Here is a 25,223-nt window from a genome sequence, read left to right as displayed (position 1 = left end):
CCTGCAAGCTTTCTGGCTGAGTGTTAATGTCCAGTTGTCGTTGTCTGGGATGTTTCACTTTCTTTACAAAAGAAAATCTGTAATTTTACCCGTCCCTGTATATTTGATGTATTATACTGGAGTCCAACTCCGTAGCATGGATGCGGTTTTAAAATGCTGTTCCATTTTAATTTTGACTTTTAGCAATGGGTGGACAAGAGTGACTTTTAAAAATATTTAGGGGCGCCTGGGTGGCTCAGTCCATTAAACGTCTGACTCTTGATTTCGGCTCACGTCATGATCTCATGATTTGTGAGATCGAGCCCTGCATCAATCTCCATGCTGACAGCCTAGAGTCTGCTTGGGATATATATTTTCTCTCTCTCTCTCTCTCTCCCTCCCTCCCTCCCTCCCTCCCTCTCCCTCTCCTCCTGCCTCCCTCCCCTTCTCTCTCCTGCTTACACACACACATGCTTTCTCAAAAAATAAACATTAAAAAAACATTTAAAAAACTAAAAAATATATTTAAAACATTAGATAAGGGAGTTTTAGGACCTGTGGAAACAAATGAAACAAGTATTTTGAACCCGGAAAGTATCGCACACACTGATTTGTCTGCAAGCCTGCACTTCAGCAGCAGCCTGGCATGCTCTGATGGGGCATTTTGGACTCCCAGCCCTGCCTGCTACGTGCTAACCACAGGACCTTCAATAAGGACATTCTGGGTCCTAGTTTTCTTGTTCATAAATTCGGGATTAGAGTAGCACCTGCCCGGAGGGCTGATTGCCAGACGGAACATGGGCATCTGCCAGGTTATACAGATGAGAATTGCAATAATTATATATACATATGTATACGCATATGTGTATAGAGATATTTGTGTATATGTGTATGTAGATGTGCATGTACAGGTTATAAGAATATTGTGAGTGGGTCGTTGCCATAGCACTTTATTATTTTTTTTTACATTTGTTTATTTTTGAGAGACAGAGCACGAGTGGGGGAGGGGCAGAGAGGAGGGGAGACACAGAAGCCCTTGAAGCAGGCTCCAGGCTCCGAGCTGTCAGCACAGAGCCCGACTCGGGGCTCGAACCCACAAACCGTGACGTCATGACCTGAGCCGAAATCAAGAGTCAGACGCTTAACCGTCTGAGCCCCCGAGGCGCCCCTGGCGGAGCACTTTCCAAGGTGAGGGTAGGTATGGGGCACGTTTCTAACTGGAGCACGTGGAAGGTTTTGGGACACGGGGAGGCGGGTGCTGAACCAGGCCAGCTGGGCGTGGTGTCAGCTGACTGCCAGGGTGGCAGGGAAGGGCCTTGTGGCTATGTGGCCATGGGCTCGGGGCTGAGAGCAGAGGTCATGGGAGGAAGCAGGGTGAGCAGAATCAGAACCCACAGCAGGCTTGTTCAAGGAAACAAGCCTTTGACAGTTTCACGATTGAGCCAGTGGGCTAAATCACATCAAGCCGTGCTTGCTTCTCTTGGCCTGTGCTTCTCGGTCCCCTGCACCTGTGCATCGTAACCACCCTCTCTGATGCTCTAACAGCCCTGTGACCGGCAGTGGGAGGTGTTTGTGCAGCCTTGGGATAGATTAGGAAGGTTCCGAAAAGTGGACCTGTCCACGTCAGGTCGCATCACTAAAGTGTCAGGACCATCGTGAGGAGGTGATTTCCCTGGTGAACTTGGTCTGCCCCTGCACCTTTAGTGCGGCACCTTTTAAAGGTACTTTCAGGATCCATTTCCGCCTCTTCCCTTCCCTGGATCTCCGCTCCCTCTCTTGACTGTATCTTCTCAGCCTCTTGCACAGTGCCCAGGCCTGGCGTCAGTACGTTTTGAACAAAAGAGCTTTTGGCAAGAGGCAGGCAGGCCGACTTAAACCCCCCCAGCTCGGTCAGCGCACACATCAGAAAGTACATGTATTTAAACTCCGACAGGCATGGGGACACGTTTTCTGAAGTGTGCATGTACGTGTGAAGGGTTTCCTATGAGGGTCTCTGGCCGAGGGCTGACCGTATACTGTGAAACCAAGAATATACTTGCCGCCTGACTTTCTGTTTGTTATGTAATCCTACCCCCACTGCTAACGATACTCCCGAAAGATTTGTCTCCCAGCTTCTGTGATTGAGGCCTGTTTGTGTAGTTATCAGATACTGTGCTAATCTCAGCAGGAAGTCTCATGGCTGTGCCTAGTTGTGGCCTCATGTGTGCCTCACGTTTAGGGAAAAACAAAAAACAACAAAACTCCCAAGGCCCCAAGCCTGGAATAAGGAGGCCAGGACAAAGAGATCATCGACTTTATTCTTAGACACACTTTCAAAAAAGCTTATTAATGAGAAACAGTTTGCAGGAAGAGTTGGCATAGAAGTCAGCTTCCATTGTTAAGGGTTCAAATAGAACGTGGCTTTGTTGAAGGGCAGCCTGAATTCGTTATTAGTGTCTCAGACCACAAAGCCTCCTCCAGTTTGACGGTCCATGGAGCTCATGAGACACAGCTATCCTTTCTACCTGGGAGAAAGTTGAAAAATTAACATTGTTCAAATGAAAGTTAACCTCCGGCCCCGCTGTCTCCTGCTTGCCTGTGCGTGATTTAAAAGGTATTTGCAGGGGCGCCTGGGTGGCTCAGTCGGTTGAGCTTCCGACTTCGGCTCAGGTCCTGATCTCACGGTCTGTGAGTTCAAGCCCTGCGTCGGGCTCTGTGCTGACAGCTCGGAGCCTGGAGCCTGCTTTGGATTTTGTGTCTCCCTCTCTCTCTGACCCTCCCCCATTCATGCTCTGTCTCAAAAATAAATAAACACTTAAAAAAAAAAAAAAGGTATTTGCAGAGGCCAATCTGGTGTTGGTGCAAGGTAAAGAAAGACGTTTTAAGCTGTTTTTCTAAAATCTGGAAAATCTGCTGGACTATCCACCTGGGCAACAGCATCGTTTGCATTGTTAATCATTTGCTCTGACCTTTGGTTCGGTGCAGAAATACTGTCTCCATTTGAATAGGCTTTGCCCAACCCACAAAATGATTAAGTGTAATATCTCAATTCTTCTAACACACCGTGAAAAGACTCAAAACTGAATTCATCTGAAACCGCGCGTTGTTTCTGAGTAATCCTTTTTTCTGGGTCGGTCTTCAGGGTTATGTAAGCAGCTTCTAAACATTTGAAATCACTTCCTTTTTATTTCTTAAGTAACGATACCTTCCCTACGTTGAATCTTTCTTTTCCCCCCATATGTTGGTTTTGTTGGTAGCGGCCACTTTAAGTGTCTACACTGTTGGGGGGTTTTTTTGTACCGTGTTGGCAATTATCACCTTTCCTCCGAAGACATAGAAACATTTTTCTTAAATGTCTGTTTATTTGGAGAGAGAGAGAATGAGCAGGGGAGGGGCGGAGAGAAAGGATCCCAAGTAGGTTCCGGGCTGTCAGTACAGCACCCGACATGGGGCTCGAACTCACACACCATAAGATCATGACCTGAGCCAAGGGATCAAGGGTCGGATGCTTAGTGGACTGAGCCACCCAGGGGCCCCGACATTTTTAATACTCGGCTCAGTTTCCAGTGTGCGAGTAGCAGCTCTGTTCCTCCTAGTAGCAAGGGTTAGAGCATGAAGCGTTTTTTCACAAGGGCTTATCGGAACACAGAAAAATCAGGTGTTGCTGCTGAGAAATACAAAGCAAAGAGCCTCATGGGGCAGGTGTGCTTAAACACTTCCGTGTTATTTCTGTCTTTTTAATTGCTCTGTTACGGGTCATCAGTAGGAAACCTGGCCAGAGACTGTCGGAGCTTGGCGACATTCTGTTCACTCCGTTCTCCTCTCCTCCTTGCATCCGCAGATCTCCCCAACTTTTACCTGGCCGCCTGCACTCCTGCTCTGTTCCTCCCCTTCCTGCTAAACTTGGAATTACAGTGCACAGATAGCCTCTTCGAACTGTAACAAAGTGGCTTGCCAAAATACAGGGCGTGGGGGAACCGAGGCTTGAACCCCGGTCATATAGACAATGTTCGATGTTAATCACTGCTTTGGTATCCAGATCTGAATTCTTGTTCCCCCGAAATGTGCTACTAAGTCACCCAAGCACATAGACCCTGAAACTCTTCTTCCTTGATATTCAGATGGTTGATATTTTACAGCTTCTCAGGGCGCCTGGGTGGCTCCATCGGTGGAGCGTCCGACTTCGGCTCAGGTCGTGATCTCGCGGTCCGTGAGTTCGAGCCCCGCGTCGGGCTCTCTGCTGACAGCTCGGAGCCTGGGGCCCGCTTCGGATTCTGTTGTCTCCCTCTCTCTCAGACCCTCCCCCGCTCATGCTCTGTCTCTCTCTGTCAAAAATACATAAACATTGAAAAAAAAATTTTTTTTAAATATTCTATAGATTCTTCCTTGTGCGCTGATAGTCCTTGAATTCAGATCCACATCTGTTCATGCTGGCTGTGTCATGGGACCCATTGCCTGCATTCGCTTTCCCCACCCCGTCACACAGGGGTAGGTACATAAGTATAGTATTGGGAGTAATAATGGCATCTGTTAAGCATGGCTGGGTACCACACCACGCTCTTTCTAACCATGGTCTCATTGTCCTATGAGGCTTCTGCTCAAATTACCTTGTGTTGTCTCAGGCAGGGGCTGTAGCAACGGCTCTCGGATTGTCCTCCGGAGGGGAGACTATGATCTCAGATGCTGTCTAGTGGTTCCTGGTTGTCACCAACCCCACTGTCATCTGAGCTGATTTGCCAAAACCCAGTTCACCGGCCCCACCCCGGACCTCTACCCATCAGAACCACTGGAGGTGGGACCCAGGTGACAGCATCTTCTGGTAATTCTTCACATCCTCCACACAGCTGGAGGATGACCCCCCAGGTCTAGCTTCAGCCTGGCCTTTGTTCTGGGTCTTATGCACCGACCCAGGCTCCTTCTTCTGGGACCATGCACAGCGCTCTGCATTTCTAACTAGGTATTCAGGGAAGTGGCAGAACCCAGTTCAGAAAGCAAGGTGATAGGGTGCCAGCCTGGCTCATTTGACGGAACGTGTGCCCCCCGATCTTGGGGCTGTGAGTTCAAGCCCCACCTTGGGTGTAGAGAGCACTTACAAATAAAAATGTTTATGAAAGAATGAAAAAACAGAAAAGCAGAATAACAGTGCTGATTCTAAGTCACAATGACTGTCACACTAAAACGCCTTATGGGAGAATTAAATGTCACTTCTCAGCTTTCCCGGGACACACTGCCACCCACCGAGGTAGTCACGGTGCCGATGTAGGAAATTGACCGGGTGACTTTCAGTCTGGGTTGCTTACCAGTCTGTACGTTTTGGGGGAAGGATGTTTCTTGTAAAAACCCATTGATCACATGGCTGTTGCTAGATGCTCTCACAATTACTGGTTTTGAAGTAGCGAATTTTTTAAAACAAGTATGAATCCCAAACAGGGGTTCTTAGTTTGAGAGTTAATCCAAAATTGTAGAATTCTCTGCAGACTATCAAAGTTCCTGGGAGTTCTGGTTTTGCCTCATTTCTGCCTGAGTCAGTACTGTATTTGAGAGAAAAATGGAGCCAAATGCACCAGTTGATTCCTTAACATTCACAGTCCTGGTGGAGAGACGGAAAGCATCTTGTCGTTGAAAGTTGTACGGAGAGATCTGTTAACGTAGCTCTTAAATTCTCAGTAAACTCTATTTAATGACTTTTGAGGGCTTTAGTAAGTGTTAATAGTTTATCTAGTGATTGCAGACAGATCCTTTTCCATCTTACAGAAAATACCCCCACAGACTTAAAAAAAATATATCTTATTCTCAGGTCCCTTGCAAGCGAAGAAATTGGATCTCTTGCCTGGCACCTTTTTGCCGGACTTCACGTAAACGTGCCGGCAAAGTTGTGGAAAGTGACAAGACCGTTGGGGAGATCAGAAAGGAAGCCTATAGCAATGGGCATCCACCTGGCATTATGAATGCCCGCCATTCTCTGCACCTGTCTCTTGATGTCACGGGACCTTGCACTTAGAACAGAAAATGGTAGCTGACTGCCATGACTTCGTGCCCAGGCAACGCCAGGACGGCAGCCACGTGCACAGATTTGCCCTTGTAGGAGATGCCAGCCTGACTTATTATGCAGCCCGGTGCTCAGGACCCCTTTACTCTGCCAAAAGGATTCTATTTTTCACTTATTGTTAATGAAATAGAATGTGGTGTTTCGAGATATCCCAGTCATCTGAAATAATGCCTAATAAAGTGATTTCGAGCACAGGCGTCTAGGACAGACTAAGCGAATGATTGCTGGTGACTTCTCAAGACTTCTGAGTTTTCCACCTAAACCCCAGGTGTAGCTGTGCGTGCCTGTGTTTGCCTGATTTCGTTACGCTGGAGATGCCCATGCTGTCTGCATCCCAGTGTCTTCCAGCCGGGGGCATTATAGCATTTGGAGACGTGCGGGGTTCTGTCCCCTGGTCACTGAAACTGAGGCCAGACATGTCAGGGTCTGGGCACTAAATACCTGCCCATGAATGACAAAGAACTCTCCTGGCCGAACGCCACAAGTGCACTTTACCTTGAACCGGGCGCTCGTGTGAGACCCCTGGGTTAGTGTTGCAGGTTTTTTTGTTTATTTGTGCGAGAGAATGAGAGAGACCGAACACAAGTTGGGGAGGGGCAGAGAGAGAAGGAGACACAGAATCCGAAGCAGGCTCCAGACTCCGAGCCATCAGCACAGAGCCTGACGCGGGGCTCGAACTCATGGACAGCGAGATCATGACCTGAGCCAAAGTCGGACGCTTAACCGCCTGAGCCACCCAGGCGCCCCAGTGTTGAAGTTTCGTACCCAAGTAGTGTAAAACCAGGAAGGGTTGGATTGGTGCAAGGTGTCAGACACATCCATGGAGCAGGGCAGTAGGGGAACAGGGGGGTGAGGGGAAGGCACACCCAGAGTGTAGGGAGCACAGGGTCAGTGAGCAGGCTGGTCTGAGCCGAAGGAGACTTGGGCATCCTCAGCCTAATCCTTTGAGCTCTCACTCAGCCATCTCCCCTGCTCCTGGCCTTCTCTTCTCCAGAATGCCTTGCGGTCAGCCCGGGGCTCCTGGTTTTTGCAGGGTGGGTCCACTTGTGTGCAGGCTGACCATCCCCGTTCCGGAAATGCTCGTTTTACCGCATTTCTGCCTGCGGTCCCATCATACCCCTTTGGTGCCTGCCTTTTAATCAGCAGGGCGGTGGTCGGCAGGATGTCTGAGGGGGCTCCAGCGGGTGACATTCAGTATGGGAGGTGGGCCCGGCACACAGCAAGGGGGAGGCTCCTGTGTCTTCCTCTGCCACCTTCTGGACCGAGTGCCTGATTCGAGTATTTGTTCAAGACGAAACAAAACAACTTTTTGTTGTTGTTGTTTTTGAGAGAGGGAGAAAGAGAGAGTGCTTGCCGGGGAGGGGCAGGAGGAGAAGAAGAGAGAATCTTAGCCTTCATGTTCAATGTGGAGCCCCATACAGGGCTCGATCTCAAGACCGTGAGATCGTGACCTGAGCCCGTATCAGGAGTTGGACGCTTAACCGACCGAGCCATCCAGGCACCCCCCACCCTCTGCAAAACAGCTTTATTAAGATATAATTCACGCCCCATAGGATTCACCCATTTAAAGTGCACAGTTCAGGGATTTTTAGTATATTCAGAGTTGTGCAGTCATCACCATGGTCCATTTTAGAACATTTTATCACCTCAAACCCATGAGCAGTCACTCCCCAACTCCCCCCGCCCACCCCCCAAGCCCTGACAACCACTCATCTACTTTCTGTCTCCGAATTTGCTTATTCTGGACACTGATATAAATGGAATCCTTTAACATGTGGTATTCTCTGTCTGACCTTGTTCTGACCTTGGCGTAATGCTTTCAGGGTCCACCCGCGTTGTGGCGTACTATATTCCTTTTTCGGAATTATCTTCCATTGTACAGGCATGCCTCGTGACCTTCATTTGTTCATCTGTCAATGGGCATTTGGGTTGTTTCCACTTTCGGACAAATAGAAATAATGCTGTCAGCATTCACGTACAGCCTTTTGCCTGGACTTGATTTAACCTCTCTTGGGTATACATCCAGGAGTGGAATTGCCGGCACGTATGGTAATGTTAGGTTTCCCCTTGGAGGGAGCCGGCAGACCGCTTCCGAAAGCAGCTGCGTCATTTTCCATTCCGTCGGGCATTGCATTGACTCCCGTCCTCTTGATGGTAGCCTCTATGGCTAGCTATCGAGGGAGTAAGATAGCATTAAAAAATTACTTAAAAATATAGAGAATGGTAAGAATGTGGATGAATTCATTTCTAACGCAAATCTTCGGAGAGAGGGAGCGGACTACTCTGAGTTTGATGCAGCTTTCTCGGTTTTCGGACGCCCGCAAGGTGGGCGGCCGTCCCCTGGTCCGTTTCCATCATCACGTTCTTTATCAGTCTGCTCGTGTCGTGTGCGTGGGGTCGCTCAGTTGCTGGTTTCCGTCTTCTCCAGGATCTTTGATCTTTGTCCCTGGAAAGCAGATGGAGGCAGAGCAAACAACATTGGTAGCTGACGCCTGAGAGCAGGTGTGGGTGTGAGAGTTTGGACGTAAAAGTGGGGAGTGAAGCTTATAGTGTTGGGTCTACATCCCGGGAGGAGGAGCTGCTCTCTGGCGGGAATAGGGACCATTTGGTGGTGGCAGAGACGCTGTAGGGGCCCCTTTGTCTTTATACTGCGTTTTGACTCTGTCACATTCTAAAGCCGAAATTTGAAGGGAGGCAGGCTTATCATACGGATATCGATCACCGGAAAAGAAGGCTCTCCTAACTCCCTTTTTGGGAAAGCTAACAGGAGGAGGATGATATTGACAAAAACATGGCCATGTTTCTCCTCGTGACCTCGGCTCTCAAGATTAAGATTCCAACCAGATTCCCATAAGTTTCTAAAGCTTGGTGACTCTGGCTTTTAGGTATCTGGGCCGGATTTCCAGCAGAAGGCATGCCGGGCTTTTATGTCCTTTGTGTTCATAGACATTTGCGGAGAAACAATTTCTTGCTGGCACCTTTTTAGGGAAAGACCAGCAGTATTCTTTTTAGCCCCCTTATTTTGCTCATGGTCCGTATCCTAGCAAGAATATCTTAGTACTTTGTGTTTTATTTTTCATTAAATATAATTTTGTAAAGAGATCTTTTCTGTCTTCACTTAGTGGCCTATTATTTTTTTCAGTCTGTTGTCTTTCAGGCTTTCTGCCTCTTTTTCGTCCGTCCAGTAGTTCCAATAGAGTTCTCTGCCATTTCTAGAGATTTTCTTGGCAGGGGGCTGGGGTGGGGGGTTGGCCCACAGGGGAAGTGTGGGAGCTCTTCCATGTTCGGATCTGTTGTGCTGTGTTTCTGGCCTTTCCTGTTAGCTGGGCGGTGTTTTCTCCTACTTCTTGGACCATAGGTTCGAGTCCAGCAGACTTCTTTGTACATATGTAGCCAAACTGACTTCTGGCTTCAATCGGGAGTCATTCTGAATCTGGGTTTGTTCACTGCATTCATAAATACCTTGAGTCTCTTCTTATTTGACACTTGGAAATGAGTGGCATGCAAAACACATAATGCTTAAAGTTAAGATTTATAAAAATTATTTAGACTCATTTTGAACTCTGAGATGGACACATACTTGGCTCAAAGACCAAGTCTTTTTTCATTTCGCTTAAGAACAGCCAAGGAATTACTGTCGTTCAGTTTAAGGCTGTTTCAAAGCAGCCAGTGAATGGAAAACGTTGATTTACAGCTCAGCCTTTGGAGTTCGGTTTTAGATGACCAGTGCAGGGTGCTAAGTTATATGATCTCAGCACCATAGAAGGAAGCTGGTGCTCGTCACTTTGGCAGACAGTTGGTAAGCAGCTACTGGTGCCAGATGTTTGACGAGGCAAGGAGGACTCCGACGTCTTCGCGAGATACAGCCCAGGTCCTCACGGACTGGTCCAGTATGAGGATGATAATCCATGACTACTGTGGCATCCCCATGTGGTCTCGCCCTCCTCCCCACCAGCCCACCTACAGCCACAGATCTTCATCATGGGGCCCCAGGAAATCACCGCTTCCACACAGGAGCCTGAAAGTTCTGCCAGTCCTGGTCCCTCGGCAGAGATAAGACAGAGGGTAAGATAGCGTAGTGTGGTTAAGTGACGGGAGAGGCTCTGTCCAAGGTGCTGTGGGAAAGAAGGGCACTCCTGCCAGGCTGGGCGTGGTGGTGGAGGCTTGGAAGACGGGTCATCTGGAGGAATGCAGGACAGATCCCAAGACAGTTCATGGAGCATGGAACATGGTGAGGGGTTGGAAAGAGGGGGGCGGGAAACTCTAAGTCGGTCTGTAATCCTGGAGTCAGTTTGGTAGGAGCAGTAGTGGGGGCCCCTCAGGAAAGCGTTGTAGGGAATCCACCCACATACGGAGATTTTTCTTCATCTTGGAAGTGACTGGGAACAAATTGTGAGAATTCCAATCAATGCATGTCACTGGTAACAGTAACACGGCTAACAGTGAAATATTTGAGTTGCTTGCTCAGTACCAAGAGCTGTGCTAAATTCCTCTTGTGCATTATCTTACTCTGATCTCACTACCAGTCTGACGTGTAGGTATTATCATCCTTATTTTATAGATGATGAAACTGAGGGCTAGCATGTGGTGTAACCGGAGAAGGTTAAGATTGCTTAGCAGATGGGAAGCAGACTGGGTTCAAAGCCCTCTGGGTCTGTGCTGTTCAGGCTTGTATGGAATCTGCTAAAAGATCCTAGTTGGTCCCAGTTTGGGAAACACCAGTGTAAGAAACCAAAATTTTATCTCTGAAAATTTCTTTGAATTCAAAGTTCTCACGGCCAAGAAAACTTATCTTTAAAACTAGTAGAAAACGTTTTTAGTCATTAAAATTAAAACTCAACGTTAAAAAAATGTTTCTTGGACTCTAATTTGAGGACCGTTGGATTCACGCCATGAGATACCAGAGGCAGAGGAACTTATTAGGAAGTAGTTGTGGGGGTTGGATGAAAAATGTGAGGCAGGCAGAGGAAGAGGAGAGCAGATGGGTTCTGGACAGTGTTGATCACCTGACCTAGGACTTGCAGAGAAGACATGGTCAGCAGTAGGGAGGGGTTTTGAGGTTGACTCCAATTTCTAGCTTGGGCAGCAGGTGCCAAAGGTGTCATTCTTGATGAAGAGATGAGGGTAAGTTGTGGAGGTCTGTGTGTGTGTGTGTGTGTGTGTGTGTGTGTAGAGGTGCTTTTGAAACGTCAAAATGGTTTGGAATTCTAGGAATGGAGCTTCGATACCAGAATTCAAGTTCATGCTATCAGAGTCTGGGCTTCTGACTTGCAAGAGAGGGACCAAAAGGAACACACAAAATTAGAACAAGGATCAGGACGTTAGGACCAGGAGTAAGGAGCCTCAGAAGCAAAAGCTGGTGGACCAGTTGTCTCAGGAGCACGGGACCAAGAACCTGGGGTCTGTAGGCTTTTGTCCCATACCTGCCTCTTGCTTTGTGGTTTCTCTGGGCTGAAACTTATCATGCTTATTACAAGTGGATTAGAGGAGAAGCCCCTATACTCCTTCTAATTGCTGGTGACTCTTGGGAGGGTATTATTTCATTTCATTTTTGTTATTTTGGGAAAATAGCTCTATAATAGTCACTGTTTCAATTAATTGAATCTGTTATATGTATCCAGATATGTTCACTGATAGTGATTTTTGATTGGGCTGATTTTTTGAAAAAACTTTTTTAAATGTTTAGTTTTGAAAGAGAGAGAGAGAAACAGAGCACAAGCAGGGGAGGGGCCGAGAGAGAGGGAGACACAGAATCTGAAGCAGGCTCCAGGCTCTGAGCTGTCAGCACAGAGCCCGACTCGGGGCTCGAACTCCCGAACCGTGAGATCATGGCCTGGGCTGAAGTTGTATGCTTAACCAACTGAACCACCTGGGTGCCCCTGGACTGATTTGTTTTTTTTAAGGCTAGAAATGTTTTAAGCTTTTAGCAAATAGGAAAAGAGTGATAGAAAAGTATAAAAAACAAAGTGAAAACACCTACAAGCTTGTGATCCATTATTGGAGTTCTGATATATTTTCTTCTAGCCTTTTTGCATATATTTTTATACTTTTTGGTAATGAAACTTCTTGTTTTGAGATCACTGTAGCTCCACATGCATTTGTGAGCAATAATACAGAATGATTCCATATACCCTTTACCTACTCTTTCTCGATGATAACATCTTGCAAAACTCAAGCACAATAGCGCAATCAGGGTCTTGACATAGAGTCGAGATGCAGAACCTTTCCATCAACACTGGGACCTGGCATGTGGCCCCTTTATAGCTACACCCATTACCCTCTTGCCCCCACTCCCTTCACAACTTGTGGCATCCACCAATTTGCCCTTCATTCTCTATAATTTTGTCATTTCAAGAATATTCTGTAAGTGGGATCGTAGCCTGTGTAACCTTCTGGGACTGGCTTTTTCAGCTTTTGCCTTTTACACAAAAAGCTGCTATGAATGCTTGTGTGCATGTTTTTGTGCAAATGTAAGTTTTCACTTATATAGAAGGAATGCCCAAGAATACAGTTGCTTGTGTGTGTGTGTATCTGTGGGCACAGAGTTGCTGGTGTGTGTGTGTGTGTGTGTGTATCTATGTGCATGCATTTAAAAAAATAAACATAGGATTATATTATGTGTGTGCCTAGTATAATTTTGTCATAAATTAAGTTAGTATGATTGTAATGAAAAAATATTTGGGGCGCCTGGGTGGCCTAGTTGGGTCAGTGGCTGACTTCAGCTCAGGTCATGATCTCATAGTTCATGGGTTCGAGCCCTGCACTGGGCTCTCTACTGTCAGCATAGAGCCTGCTATGGATCCTCTGTCTGCACCACCCCCCCCCCCCAAACCCTTCCGCTGCTTTAGCATGCACCTGCTCTCTCTCTTTCTCTCTGTCTCAAAAATAAACATCAAAAAAATTTGTATAAAGCCATCTTTTTCTTTCTAAATCCTTCAAACATGGAAAGACTGGCTTAAGGGGCATGACCATCTTGTGATATATACAAGAGAACTTTCAAGACACTTCCTAGCACAGCTTGGGACCAAGTGTAATTTTTTTTTTAGGCAGATTTTCCTAAAATTTCTTTCATGAATAAAAAAGCAGTACAGTTTCGCATTTAAAAGAAATCTGTCCATAATTCTGTAAAATCACCATTCCTAAATGTTGCCTGTAAGTTCCGATTTCTTCTTTTCCGTTTAATTTCCTTAACTAGCAAGCACTAGTATGTTCTTTAATGTGTGTGAGCGTGATAGTCATTCCTCCCGACTCTGCCAACTCACTATAACAGTTAACTTTTTTCTCTCAAGTTCACCAGCAGAGATCAGGGCCAGGGCATCACCTAGACCTTCCAGGCTGGGGGCAGCTGCCCATGCGAACGAGGTAGTTGATTTTGCACTGCTCATCGTGTGGTAGGGCTCTGCTTCTCCACTGGCCGATGTCCTGTCCACAGGTTAGCTTCCTGCTGTTTTACACTTCTCAGACGCTTAAATTTATTTTATTTTTGAGAGAGAGAGTGTGTGTGTGCAAGCAAGCGGGGGAGGGACAGAGAGGAGGAGGACAGAGGCTCTGCATTGACAGTAGAGAGCCTGAAGTGGGGCTCGAGCTCGTGAACCGTGAGATCATGACCTGAGCTGAAGTCCGATGCTCACCTGACTGAGCCACCTAGATGCCATGAGACTACTCAGATTCATAATCTTCTTGGTCTGCCTGTGAAGTCTCGAGTATCCTCAGAAAGTCTCGTGCTCAGTGACCCGCCGAAGCTTCCTGTCCTTGTTGCGTTGTGTGTATCATTGCTGATGCTTTTGGTCGTGTGTTATTTGCGCACAGGAAGGCAGGAAGAAAGCCTCCAATTTTTATTTAAGTTTGTTTGTTTATTTTGAGGGGAGGGGGAGAGAATCCCAAGCAGGCTCCATACTGTCAGCCCAGAGCCCCACGCAGGGCTCGATCTCACAAACAGTGAGATCCTGAGCTGAGCCTAGATCGTGAGTCAAACGCTTGGGACACCTGGGTGGCTCAGTCAGTTAAGCGTCCGACTTCAGCTCAGGTCATGATCCCTCAGTCTGTGAGTTTGAGCCCTGCGTCCGGCTCTGTGCTGACAGCTCGGAGCCCGGAGCCTGCTTCCGATTCTGTGTCTCCCTTTCTCTCTGCCCCTACCCCGCTCATGCTCGGTCTTTCTCTCTCAAGAATAAACGTTTAAAAAAAAAAAAAAAAAAAAGACACTTAACCGACTGAGCCACCTAGGCGCCTGGAAACTCTCCAATTAAAAAAGTGTTTTTTTAGTTTTGTTTTAGCGAGGGAGAGCATGCGCATGAGGAGGGGAGGAGGGCCAGAGAGGGAGAGAAGGACACTCCTAAGCAGGCTCCACTGGCAGCAGAGGCTTGATCTCACAACCCTGAGGTCATGACCTGAGCCAAAATCAAGAGTCTGATGCTTAACCAACTGAGCCCCCCAGGCGCCCCGGGAAGAAGCCCTCCACTTTGGGGACAACAGTGATTGTAGTGATTACGCCTGAAGTGATTTAGGCATCGCTTTCCTGCGGGGTTTCTGGAAAGTCCGACTCGTTGAATTACATTTTGTAGTGAGCTCTCTTCTCTGTTTCTCTAGAAGAGCGATCGCGGGGTCAGGTTTGACATCAGCTGTCTGTGATGATGAATAATAAGTGGAGACGTGTCAACCCCCACCTCAGGTCAGAGGCCAAGCATCACTGCGGGGCACAGGAGGCCCCCCACGCCCTGCCCCCGTCACGCCCCACTCCGCGGGTGCCCTGCACTGTCTTGCCTTTGTCTCTGCTCTTCCCTGGCTGCGGTCTGTCCCACGTGGCTGGTCCCCACCATACCCCGGGAATTTCCTCTGCGCTGGCCCCCACCACACGGTGGAAATGGCTCTTTTTTCTCATTTCTTGGTGATCGGGAGACTCTTTGAACCACAGGCCGTTTATTGTATTCCCCGGGTCACCCTTGTTTTCCCAGAGGCCAGCTCACAGCCTGCCACAAATGGCAACTGAGGGAACTAGAAATGGTAAAGAAGTGAAACATAGCGGAATAAATGCCCAGGGTTCACAGCCAGTCAGTGGCAGAGCTGGAATGCAAAATGCTATCTCTGAACTGGTGACCCCCCCAGGTCTGGCTGCACCGTGTGTGCTTTTCCACAGTCCCAAGGAATCAAATGCTAGCTGTGCTGTGTGCCTTTGGGCAAGTTCCCTAGCTTCTCTGATCCTTTGTGAACTCATCCTCCAAAAGACTGAGCAACAGTGTGGCCTTCTCTGCCTCGGATCACATGAGGGCATATCCTCAGTGTGCCTGGTGCACACGGCCGGACGTCACTAAGTGCCCTGTGCCTGTGCCCAACCTTTTCCCTTACGCTGGTTTTGACCCAGATGCCATGCACCCTGTGGCGTCAGGCACTGAAAACTTGATGACAATTTAAATGGCTTAATCAGTAGCGCCTGGGTGGCTCAGTCAATTTAGTGTCTGACTCCCGATTTTGGCTCAGGTCATGATCTCATGGTTTATGGGTTCGAGCCCTGCATCACCCAGCCTCTCACCAGCGCAGAGCCTGCTGGGGATTCTCTGTCTCCCTCTCCCTCTGCCCCTCCCTCGCTCACTCTTTCTCTCTCAAAATAAATCACCTGAACATCTAAAACATGGCTTCATCTCACAAACTATTTGAATCTCTGAAAAAGAAAATCTCAATCTTTCTTTTATCTGTATTTAGTCGTCGGGTATCCAGAAGCTCACCCAGGGCAGATTCTAGTCACCAAACCCTTACGTAAAGATGATTTTCACCCCCTGTGCCATGTCACTAAAATGCTAAGTCTCTGACGAATGGGAGCTGAACGCAAGGGACCGTGGCCATTTCCTCCCTGCACTCTGGGAGAGTACTTTTACTTTTGATGAGATTTCCGTGGAACTTTCTAGTGGACTTTACATTTTTGTGCCCCGTCTGCTTTCTGCAGGCTCCCACGGCAGCAGCAAAAACAGGAGGCCACTTCCTCTTAGACTCCACAGTGTGCCTAAGGGCATCCGTCGCCACCGAGAGCCTTGAGTCAGAGGGGCTGGCCATGAGAAAGCTCGTTTTTGGTTGCCACGATTGCTCAATTTAGCCACAGGTCAGGAGGCAGAAGTCCTAACCTCTATCATTGATCATCCTTTTAGTCATGAGTTGATGAGTCAATACATGAAAGAAAGTAGGAAACTGAATTAAGAGAGGCACCGCCAGAAGCGAGGTCGAATCCAGAGAAAACCCAAACAAGGCCAGCCGGATTTGGGCGAAGGGAATCGAAATAGAAGAAGGTATATGTTGGTTTTTCATCAGATAACGTACAAGTTGAGATTGTCCTGAAGTTTGTAGAACTGAATGTGTACCCCTCCCTTTTGCTCATTGCCTCGTTCACACAGCTAATCTCCAGGCTCAAGTCTAAGGAGTCTGGGCTCCTCTGTGCAAGGACAATTGATTCATTTCCTTTTAGAACGTTCTCTGTTCTTCCTTGCGTTACGCCCCCCTCGTGGGGATAGGTGCCGTTTGTGGAGCCCTTGTTTGTGCCAGTCCCTGCGACTTTTACCTACATTCCTTAGCTTTCGTGATAATTCCGACTTGGGTATTGCTATTACCGTTCTTACTTTGCAGGTGGAAAAAAATCATGGGCCAGAGCAGATGCAAGAACCTTGCTCACTTTCCTGAAAGGATCGGAAGCCCAGATCCAGCAGAAATGAATCCAGCTGGATCTGCCTCCAGGTGTCTAAGGCCATGTTTTGGTCATTACCCCACCTTGCCTCTCCTTTCATGTTATAATCATTTTGAATTTTTTTTTTTAATGTTTATTTTTGACAGAGAGAGAGAGAGAGAGAGAGACAGAGACAGACAGAGCATGAGTGGGGGAGGGGCAGAGAGAGACGGAGACACAGAATCCAAAGCAGGCTCCAGGCTCCGAGCCGTCAGCACAGAGTCCGACGCGGGGCTCGAACTCACAGACCGCGAGATCATGACCTGAGCCGAAGTCGGACGCTCCACCCACTGAGCCACGCAGGCGCCCCATGTTATAATCGTTTTGAAAGCGAGGACCACTTACTCTGTGTTTATGCCGTGTTTACTGAGTCTGTGTAGTAGGCCATGGCTGGCACTGGGGAGCGAGGTAGGCATGTTCCTTGCCTTCGTGGAGCTTTCAAACCATAGTTCGCAACCCACAACAGACGTGAAATCAGTTTACGGGGTCACAGCCGGCGTTTAAAAGAAACAGAGTAGAAAGGATTGAGGTGCGTCGAACATCGCGACAAGTGTTTTATGAAACTGTGCGTGTGGTAGTTCATGGAATAAAACCTTTTTAACTGTAGGTTGCGGTCAAATGAGTTAAAAGAGACTGACCTGAGGTCCTAGAGTGGGGGACCCACAGGAGGTTTTTGAACACGTGAGATAATAGATAAGCGATTACAGGTTGTCCCGGGAGCTAGGAAGAGACTCCACAGCAGAATAAAGAGGAATCCGACATGGTGCCCTTGACCTCGTCGGCGTCTTCTGAGTGGATCACCTTGGGGCTGAGGCCTCAAGGAAGGTAGCGGGATGCACGTGGCCCCGACACGGGAGGGCCGCCCTGGACGGGGTAGGAACGAGAAAGAGCTGGCCCATGAGCATCCGATCATGATACGCTACAGGTAGATCATATCTGTACGAACACATACAGAACAAGGGAACGCAAATATAAGCAAACCCCAGTGCCTAGAAACTGTCATTATTTTCACCCCTACCCTTCTTAACTTAAGACAAATAACAAAGAGCCAAAAACGAAATTGCAGAATAGTGTCATGCTCTTTGATGAACCCTATTCAGTGTTTTTCTGTCTTTGCTTCCAAAACGTTTTTATATTTGATGAAAGGTTTTGTTCATAGGCCTTGGCTCGTTCGCATCATTTTTTTTCTAGGATCTGTGTAGACCCCTGGTGGGTTGGCCATTCTAGACCAGGGTATCTCCACCTGGCCCTCTTGACATTCGGCCTGAATAATCCTGTGGTGTTTCTGGCCATCAAAACTGTTTGCAGATAGGGCCGCGTGTTCCGTGGGTGGAGGAGGGGTGCTGAATTCAGAACCACTCTAGCTGAGGGAGCGCCTGGGTGGCTCAGTCAGTTAAAACGTCTGACTTTGGCTCAGGTCACGATCTGGCGGTTCGTGAGTTCGAGCCCCACGTTGTGCTCTGTGCTGTCGGCGTGGAGCTCGCTTCGGATCCTCTGTCTCCCTCTCTCTTCCTCTGCTCATGTTCTCTCTCTCTCTGTCTCTCTCTCTCTCTCTCTCAAAAATAAACATTAAAAAAAATACTCTAGCGGAAATTCTAGGATGTAGTGAGATGAGGTTCCCCAGATTGAGAACACCCTCTACCCCATCTGTCCATCAGGGGAGGACATGACAGGATTACTTTCTTTTTCCTTTCTCTTTGATTAGAAAAGCTAAATGTAATGACTGGGGCTTCTAATGACTTGCAATAAGAGAGGTGTGTGTGTGTATGTGTGTATACATATACCCACATATACATAACTTTGTGTTACGGAGACTCTTGCATTCACGTGGTGCGAGTTTCCTTGCAATGTAAGTGCTATGCTAAGGTTAAAAGTAGATCGGGATGCCTGGCTGGCTCAGTCGGAAGAGCGTGGGACTCCTGATCTCTGGGTTGTGAGTTTGAGCCCCACGTTGGGTGCAGAGATGACTTCAATAAATAAAACTTTAAAAACTTTTCAAGGTAAAAATGGATAGTAGCTCAGCTATGCTTTACTTAATTGACTTCAGACCTTGTGATTCTTCGTGTGGAAGCGGACCCAGCGTTAGGCAAGCCTTCTGAGTTGTTTTTCCAATCATGTTGATTGGTTTCCTTTGTTCTCCCATGCTTAATCCAGCCTGTCCTGTGACCCGCGGCTTGTATTTCTATAACAGGAGCTGTTTGTTCTGAGGCTGCATTTTCTCTAAATTGGTTTCCTGTCTATTAATCTTTCCATATTTTGTTCCATTTCTTAACCTTACCACCTTTCTCCTAGTATATGCTCCGTTGGAGGAAGTCCGTTTATTCTGAATTGGATTTTTAGGAATACATTTTGGTATTCTGGCTGTTTGTTCCCAAAAAATTCCTGTAAAAATAATCCCGTTCTGTAAACCTAGAGTTCTCCTGCTATTTGGGAATAATCTTGTGCAACTAATACCCTCTTAATTGTCGCACGTAGCCGTGACTTTTGATGCTTCAAGGGACTCTCCTTAAAAACTCTTGACTAAGACTGTGGGTGTCATGAATCCTTTGAAATCTTTCTGGATTAAATCAGGTGTTAATTCGTCCAGTGCACATTAACACACTGAGTGCAGGGGGCGGATCCCATCCCTTACCTCCTTAGGGTAACATCAACGTAGAGACCCTGTCAGTGAGGCTGTCCTCACATATTTAGCATTAAGTAAGCCTTGGTGGTACTTGGTCCCTATACCCTGATTTATGTCTTCATAAAGATTTGGGGCGCCTGGGTGGCTCAGTCGGTTAAGCGTCCGACTTCGGCTCTGGTCATGATCTGGCGGTCCGTGAGTTCGAGCCGCGCGTCGGGCTCTGTGCTGACAGCTCGGAGCCTGGAGCCTGTCTCAGATTCTGTGTCTCCCTCTCTCTCTGACCCTCCCCGCTTCATGCTCTGTCTCTCTCTGTCTCAAAAATAAATAAATGTTAAAAAAAAAAAAAAAAAAGATTCATGACCATGTGTGATAGTTACGTGTATATTTGGTTTTATTTTCTTCCCCTTGTTGGAATGTAAGCCATATTCCCAGGGCTTAGACCGCACCAGTAAATATTTGCTCGAATGAATGCATTTCCTTAATTTCTCAGCCACTTATTTAGCATCTACCGTGCCCCACGCACTATTCTAGAATCTTTACAGATATTAGCCCATCTCTGAAGGGGTGGTTATCCTTGCCTTTCCTTCACAAATACATTTTCTACATATCCTACTTTTCTGGGAGTAATCAGTGTTTTGAGCAGCTGCAGTTGGCATAATGTTTTGGTCTTTTTTTTTTTTTTTTTTTTTTCTGTTCGTCGTCTCTTATTTATGTAGCTATTTGATTTTTTTTTACTGTTGATTTATCTTTGAGAGAGAGAGAGAGAGAGAGAGAGACACATAGAATGTGAGTGGGGGAGGGGCAGAGAGAGAGGGAGACACAGAATCCGAAGCAGGCTCCAGGCTCGGAGCCGTCGACGCAGAGCCCAATGCGGGGCTTGAACCCACAAACCACGGGATCGCAACCTGAGCCGAAATCGGGCGCTTAACTGACTGAGCCACCCAGGCGCCCCTCTTATTTATGTAACTATCACCTGCCATCTTGATTCTGTCTTCTTGAGGCCATGGGAAGGATTGGCCTAGTTCTCTGGATTTTCCCACTGCATGTGTCCCCGTTCTACACACAGCATGCTCCTGAAAACCTGAAGACGAATAAACGTATGAAGGTGGGAACTCTACAGTGTGTAGCCATTTCTGTCAGTGCCTGTGTGCCCCCCTCTGTATTTTGGCTCACGCATTGTCTTGCTGTTCCCAGGGCATTAAAAAAAGACAAGGAAATGTTTACCGATGACGTGAGTATTTAGTTTTATGGATATAGACACATATATAAACACTTAGTGTCTAAGTATTGTGGGCTGTATGTACATGATTATTTCCAAAAGGCAGACTCCATAGAAATTCAGATGACATGTCCGTATTCTAAAACATTTCTGTCCTCATATTCTGGAATTCTCAGCATACTCAAGCAGCAGGTCGGGCTATTTCCACCTTGGGAGGGACTTGCCCATGGTGAGTTTTGGGGGAGTTTGAGCGGGAGCCTGTCGCGCCCGCTCTGGTGCCTTGTCCTCTTTCCTGTGGGCACATTTTCCTGGGGACCTGGGGCAGCCACCCCGCCTGCTGTGTGGCCGGAGCTTTGAGCAAGCAGAGTGAGAAGAGCCGCCTCCCGTGTGCTCTGGGAGCAGAGAGGGGACACGGGGACTCTTTTCTGCCCTCCTCAGCTGGCTGGGAGCTCACGGGGCCAGACAAGTTCTGCTTCCTCCCCCCACCGTCACAGTCACTGCAGGTGAAGACCCCAGTGCCAGCCCAGTGGTTAATGTTTCCAAAAAACCCGCCTGGATTAGCATCGTTGGCATGAGGCAAAGCTGGGGAAGGGCAGAGGGTTGTTTTTTTTTTTTTTTTTTAGCCGTTCACTTCTGGGATTTTCCAGATTGCCCCAAGACGACTTCTACATTTGACCTAAATCTCTGTTCCTTCAATGTTCCTCCATGAGTTAGGATGGAAAGTCAGTGTCTTAGAAGCATGCCTCCACTCTTGAATGTCCCTGTGCGTTTTCTTTAATACCTGTTGTCTTGGCCGTGGCATACCCCACCCTGCACTCCGCACGCGGGCCCCAGGCCCGGCCTGCCCTGTGGGTGCCTCCGTGGCAGGGGGTGGGGTGGGGGTTGGCTTCCTTGCCAGGAGGTGGGGCCGCTGGGGCTGGAGCATCTCCTGGTGGATGTGCCTCCAGGAAGCAGCTGGGGAGAGTGGCTCGTCCTGAGAAAGGATGGTTCCGGTGTCTGCCCTGGCCTCCAGCACTTTCTCAGGACTGGTTTTGACCAACTTCTGTGGTTCGTGTGGCAGAAATGCCACGGCTGAAGTTTTATTTTTTTCTCTAGAAAACATAAGACCTGCCCTTTTTCATGGCTACTGGAAACCATTGGATTGGTACTTTTGCTTTCCCTCGTGTGTCATTCTCTTTTGCAGTAACATACTATTTGTTGCCATGTAGGCATCTGGTTGATATTTAAAAATAGAATTCCCCAGTCAGGAAGTTCTGCAGATACTCTTCCAGAAAGTCGTTTTGTGCATGTGCACATGTGAAGTACGTGTGCCTGTGAAGACTGTGCATTTTTCATGTTACTTAGGTCCTTTTTATATATTCATGTCTTTAAAGGATGAGTATTATAAAAGTATAAAATGAATAATTATGGGGTAGACACCATAATCAAATGATTTTGTTATGTACGTGAGTTTATGTGTAAAGCTGGCCAAACTTTGATCATCAGACGGGAGCTGACTTAATATGGTTAGTCCTTTTGGTTTTTTTTTGTTGTTGTTGTTTTTTTTTTTGTAAGATTCTATTTTTAAGTAATCTCTACATGCAACATGGAGCTCGAACTTAAAATCCCAAGATCAAGACTCGCGTCCTCTACCAACTGAGCCAGCCAGCCAGGTGCCCCAACATGGTTAAGTCCTAAATCAAATCAGTGGCACAAAAGCATTTCAGAAATGCATGGAAATTCAGTAATCAGTCTTAAAATATCAGAATTCTGTCATGCACATGCTACCTACCGCGTGTATGGCACTCAGCAATGGTGTTTGGAATTTTGAGCAAGATAGACAAACACACCAGTTTTATTTTAAATCTGAGAAGGCGTTTGTTTGCTACATATCCTGGTGGAGAGGAGATAGAGTCCAAGGACATCTTTTTGAACATTCCTGGGAAGGTGCGTTCCACTCTTTGAACAAACGTGGAGACTGCCAGGGTGAATTTATGTAACACTTAAATTGAAGAGCTTTTATGATGAAGTTTTGAGATAGGCTGTATGATCCCATGGGAAACATTATGCAGGGAAGCCAAATTATTTTCTAAAAGTTTGGTTAGCCAGGGTCCTAACCCTGGGATCCTACCCTACCCAGGGTCCTAACCCTTACTGATGTATGGCAACAGGAGAAATCTGCAGAGAAGCGAACTGTGCATTTATGATTTCTGTGTCCTCCAAGGGATGGCTAGTACTTGAGCTAATAATGTCTTTTAGGAATGTCTAATAGCAATTGTCAAATGATTGCTTCCTCTAAAAATAGATAGGCGCACAGAGAAAATGAAAAACTTCTCTGCAGTGTACTTTTTCTTGGCCAATTCAGGCTCTTGTTGCTAAAACTGGTACTGGGATCGTATTTTAAGGTGGGAGATGTCTGCGGACAGCATTCACCGCCGTTAACTAAACAACTGAATTCATTCTGCTCCCAGGTGTTCACTTACAAGCAGAGCACAATTACCCACCAGAAGGTCACCGCCATGCACCCCGTGAGCGAAGAGGGCGTCGATGACATGGCCACCTTGACGGAGCTCCACGGGGGCTCCATCATGCACAACTTGTACCGGCGATATAAGAGAAATCAAATATACGTAAGTTCCAACTTTAAGTCTCTGTAAAAATCCCTCAGGTTTGAGTGAATGTTAATTTTTGTTTTCCGAGGGTGTTTTCTGGCCTTTTGAGAACCTCCAGTTAATCGAAGTCAGACTGTGTCTCCGGGTGTTTCGCCAAACTGGAAACGTGGCTCGAGAAATCGTGTTCTCGCGTTTCTTGCCTTGATCGTTACTTTCTATTGGAAAGAGGTGATCTGACCTCTTTTTACGAGCGCATTCTGTTCGCGGTCCAGATCGGTGTTAATGAAAGTAGTATTTAGAAATCATTTCAAAAAGTCAGTTCCGTGATACGTACTTTTTGGAAATAGAGTACGGAGATTAGTTTAACTGTCCAGGTGAGCCTGCAGATTTTATCTTTTTTTTCATCTGCCTGTTTCCAAGTCTTGATAATAAAGGGGCAACTCTTGACACGTGGGTTTTCTTTTCTTCTTGTCAAGTTCAAATTTATACAGGTTTGTCCCTAAAAACCTCAAGTTTTAGTATTGTAAAAACTCTCGATCTTTTAGTAATTTTTGTTCTTTAGCAGTTACGGTTAATTTTGCCAGTATATTTGTGATTTTGATGAGTAGCGTCAGCCTTCACAGCAAGCCAGCAGGTGCTAACGGAAACTCAAGACGGGCCTGCGTGGTATCCATGTTCCTCCAGTTTATTTATTTACCTTAAGAAAGGGGGAGGAGGGGGGCGCCTGGGTGGCACAGTCGGTTAAGCGTCCGACTTCAGCCAGGTCACGATCTCGCGGTCTGTGAGTTCGAGCCCCGCGTCAGGCTCTGGGCTGATGGCTCAGAGCCTGGAGCCTGTTTCCGATTCTGTGTCTCCCTCTCTCTCTGCCCCTCCCCCGTTCATGCTCTGTCTCTCTCTGTCCCAAAAATAAATAAAAAACGTTGAAAAAAAATTAAAAAAAAAAAAAAAAAAAAAAAAAGAAAGGGGGAGGAGGGCTGGGAAAGGAGGAGAAATCTGTTATGTGCAGGTTTACTGCTTAATTTTCCTCTGCTTTTTACATAGCGAGTGTCATGCTTGCCCGATTGACCTGACGTTCGCCACGTGGTTTTAAACAGCCTGATCTAGAGAAATGCCGTGGTGTTCTCGTCCTCTGACTGGCTGAGCTTGCTTACACTCAGTCTTCAGATTATAGTAGTTTCCGTATGTTCTTCAGGAAAGGTAACATTCCTACGTGTTTACGTGAATGGCTGCCTGCTCTGTGCTGTGCGCGTGCCGGCAAAGCTCTGTTCCGTCCCCATGTCAAGAATCTCCAGGGGCGCCTGGGTGGCTCAGTCGGTTAAGCGTCCGACTTCAGCTCAGGTCATGATCTCGCGGTTCGTGAGTTCGAGCCCCGCGTCGGGCTCTGGGCTGACGGCTCGGAGCCCGGAGCCTGTTTCCGATTCTGTGTCTCCCTCTCTCTCTCTCTGCCCCTCCCCCGTTCATGCTCTGTCTCTCTCTGTCTCAAAAATAAATAAACGTTAAAAAAAAAATAAAAAAAAGAATCTCCAGCTGACCAGCAAACTCCCTTCTTCCCAGGGAGTAGCCACTACATGTGTCCAGGTCACCACCCCTGTGCCTTTAGGAGTAAGTATTTGACACTGTCCCGTCATAGCAGTTTCCTTGCTTGGTTTGTCAAGGACTTATTTTGTCTTTCTCGAGCCAAGGACATTGCCAGGCACCTGGTATCTGTGTAATCAATGTTTGCAAAATAAACGCCAGACGTATTAGAAATAACATTCTAGTTGATGAGAAAATGTGAGGCTAGATTTCAAAGTTCTTTATCGGTGTGTGCGTCTTGTAGGTATTTCGGGACTCAAACTCTTCTGTCTTTAGATATGAGGTCTTACTCTACGTTCAATAGTCAGGAAAAATCCAATTGGAAGGGGGAAAAAACTACCAAAGGGGTTTAAAAGGCAGAGTCTTTAAAAAAGTTTTCCTAGGGGCGCCTGGGTGGCTCAGTCGGTTAAGCGTTTGCCTTTGGCTCGGGTCATGATCTCACAGTTCGTGGGTTTGAGCCCCACATCGGGCTCCGTGCTGACGGCTCAGAGCCTGGAACCTGC

General features: G+C 47.3%; 1 protein-coding gene across 4 annotated transcripts in view; it reads left to right on the top strand.

The window, feature by feature from the left end:
• The window catches only part of MYO10 (myosin X), a 229,694-nt gene that overhangs the window by 74,775 nt on the left and 129,696 nt on the right, over window positions 1-25,223 (top strand). For 3 of the 4 annotated variants that reach the window (XM_058716041.1, XM_058716035.1, XM_058716057.1), the window contains one exon: window positions 23,005-23,163. The exons of the other annotated variant lie outside the window; for it this stretch is intronic. In XM_058716041.1, the coding sequence (XP_058572024.1) occupies window positions 23,005-23,163 (159 nt within the window). The remainder of the gene's footprint in view (window positions 1-23,004; window positions 23,164-25,223) is intronic. 4 annotated transcript variants of the gene reach the window in all.

This window comes from Neofelis nebulosa, chromosome 1 (assembly GCF_028018385.1).
Source record: "Neofelis nebulosa isolate mNeoNeb1 chromosome 1, mNeoNeb1.pri, whole genome shotgun sequence".
In the NCBI taxonomy this organism is placed as follows: Eukaryota; Metazoa; Chordata; class Mammalia; order Carnivora; family Felidae; genus Neofelis; species Neofelis nebulosa.
Note: the sequence above shows the minus strand (reverse complement) of the source record. Positions and strands in the feature narration are given on the sequence as shown.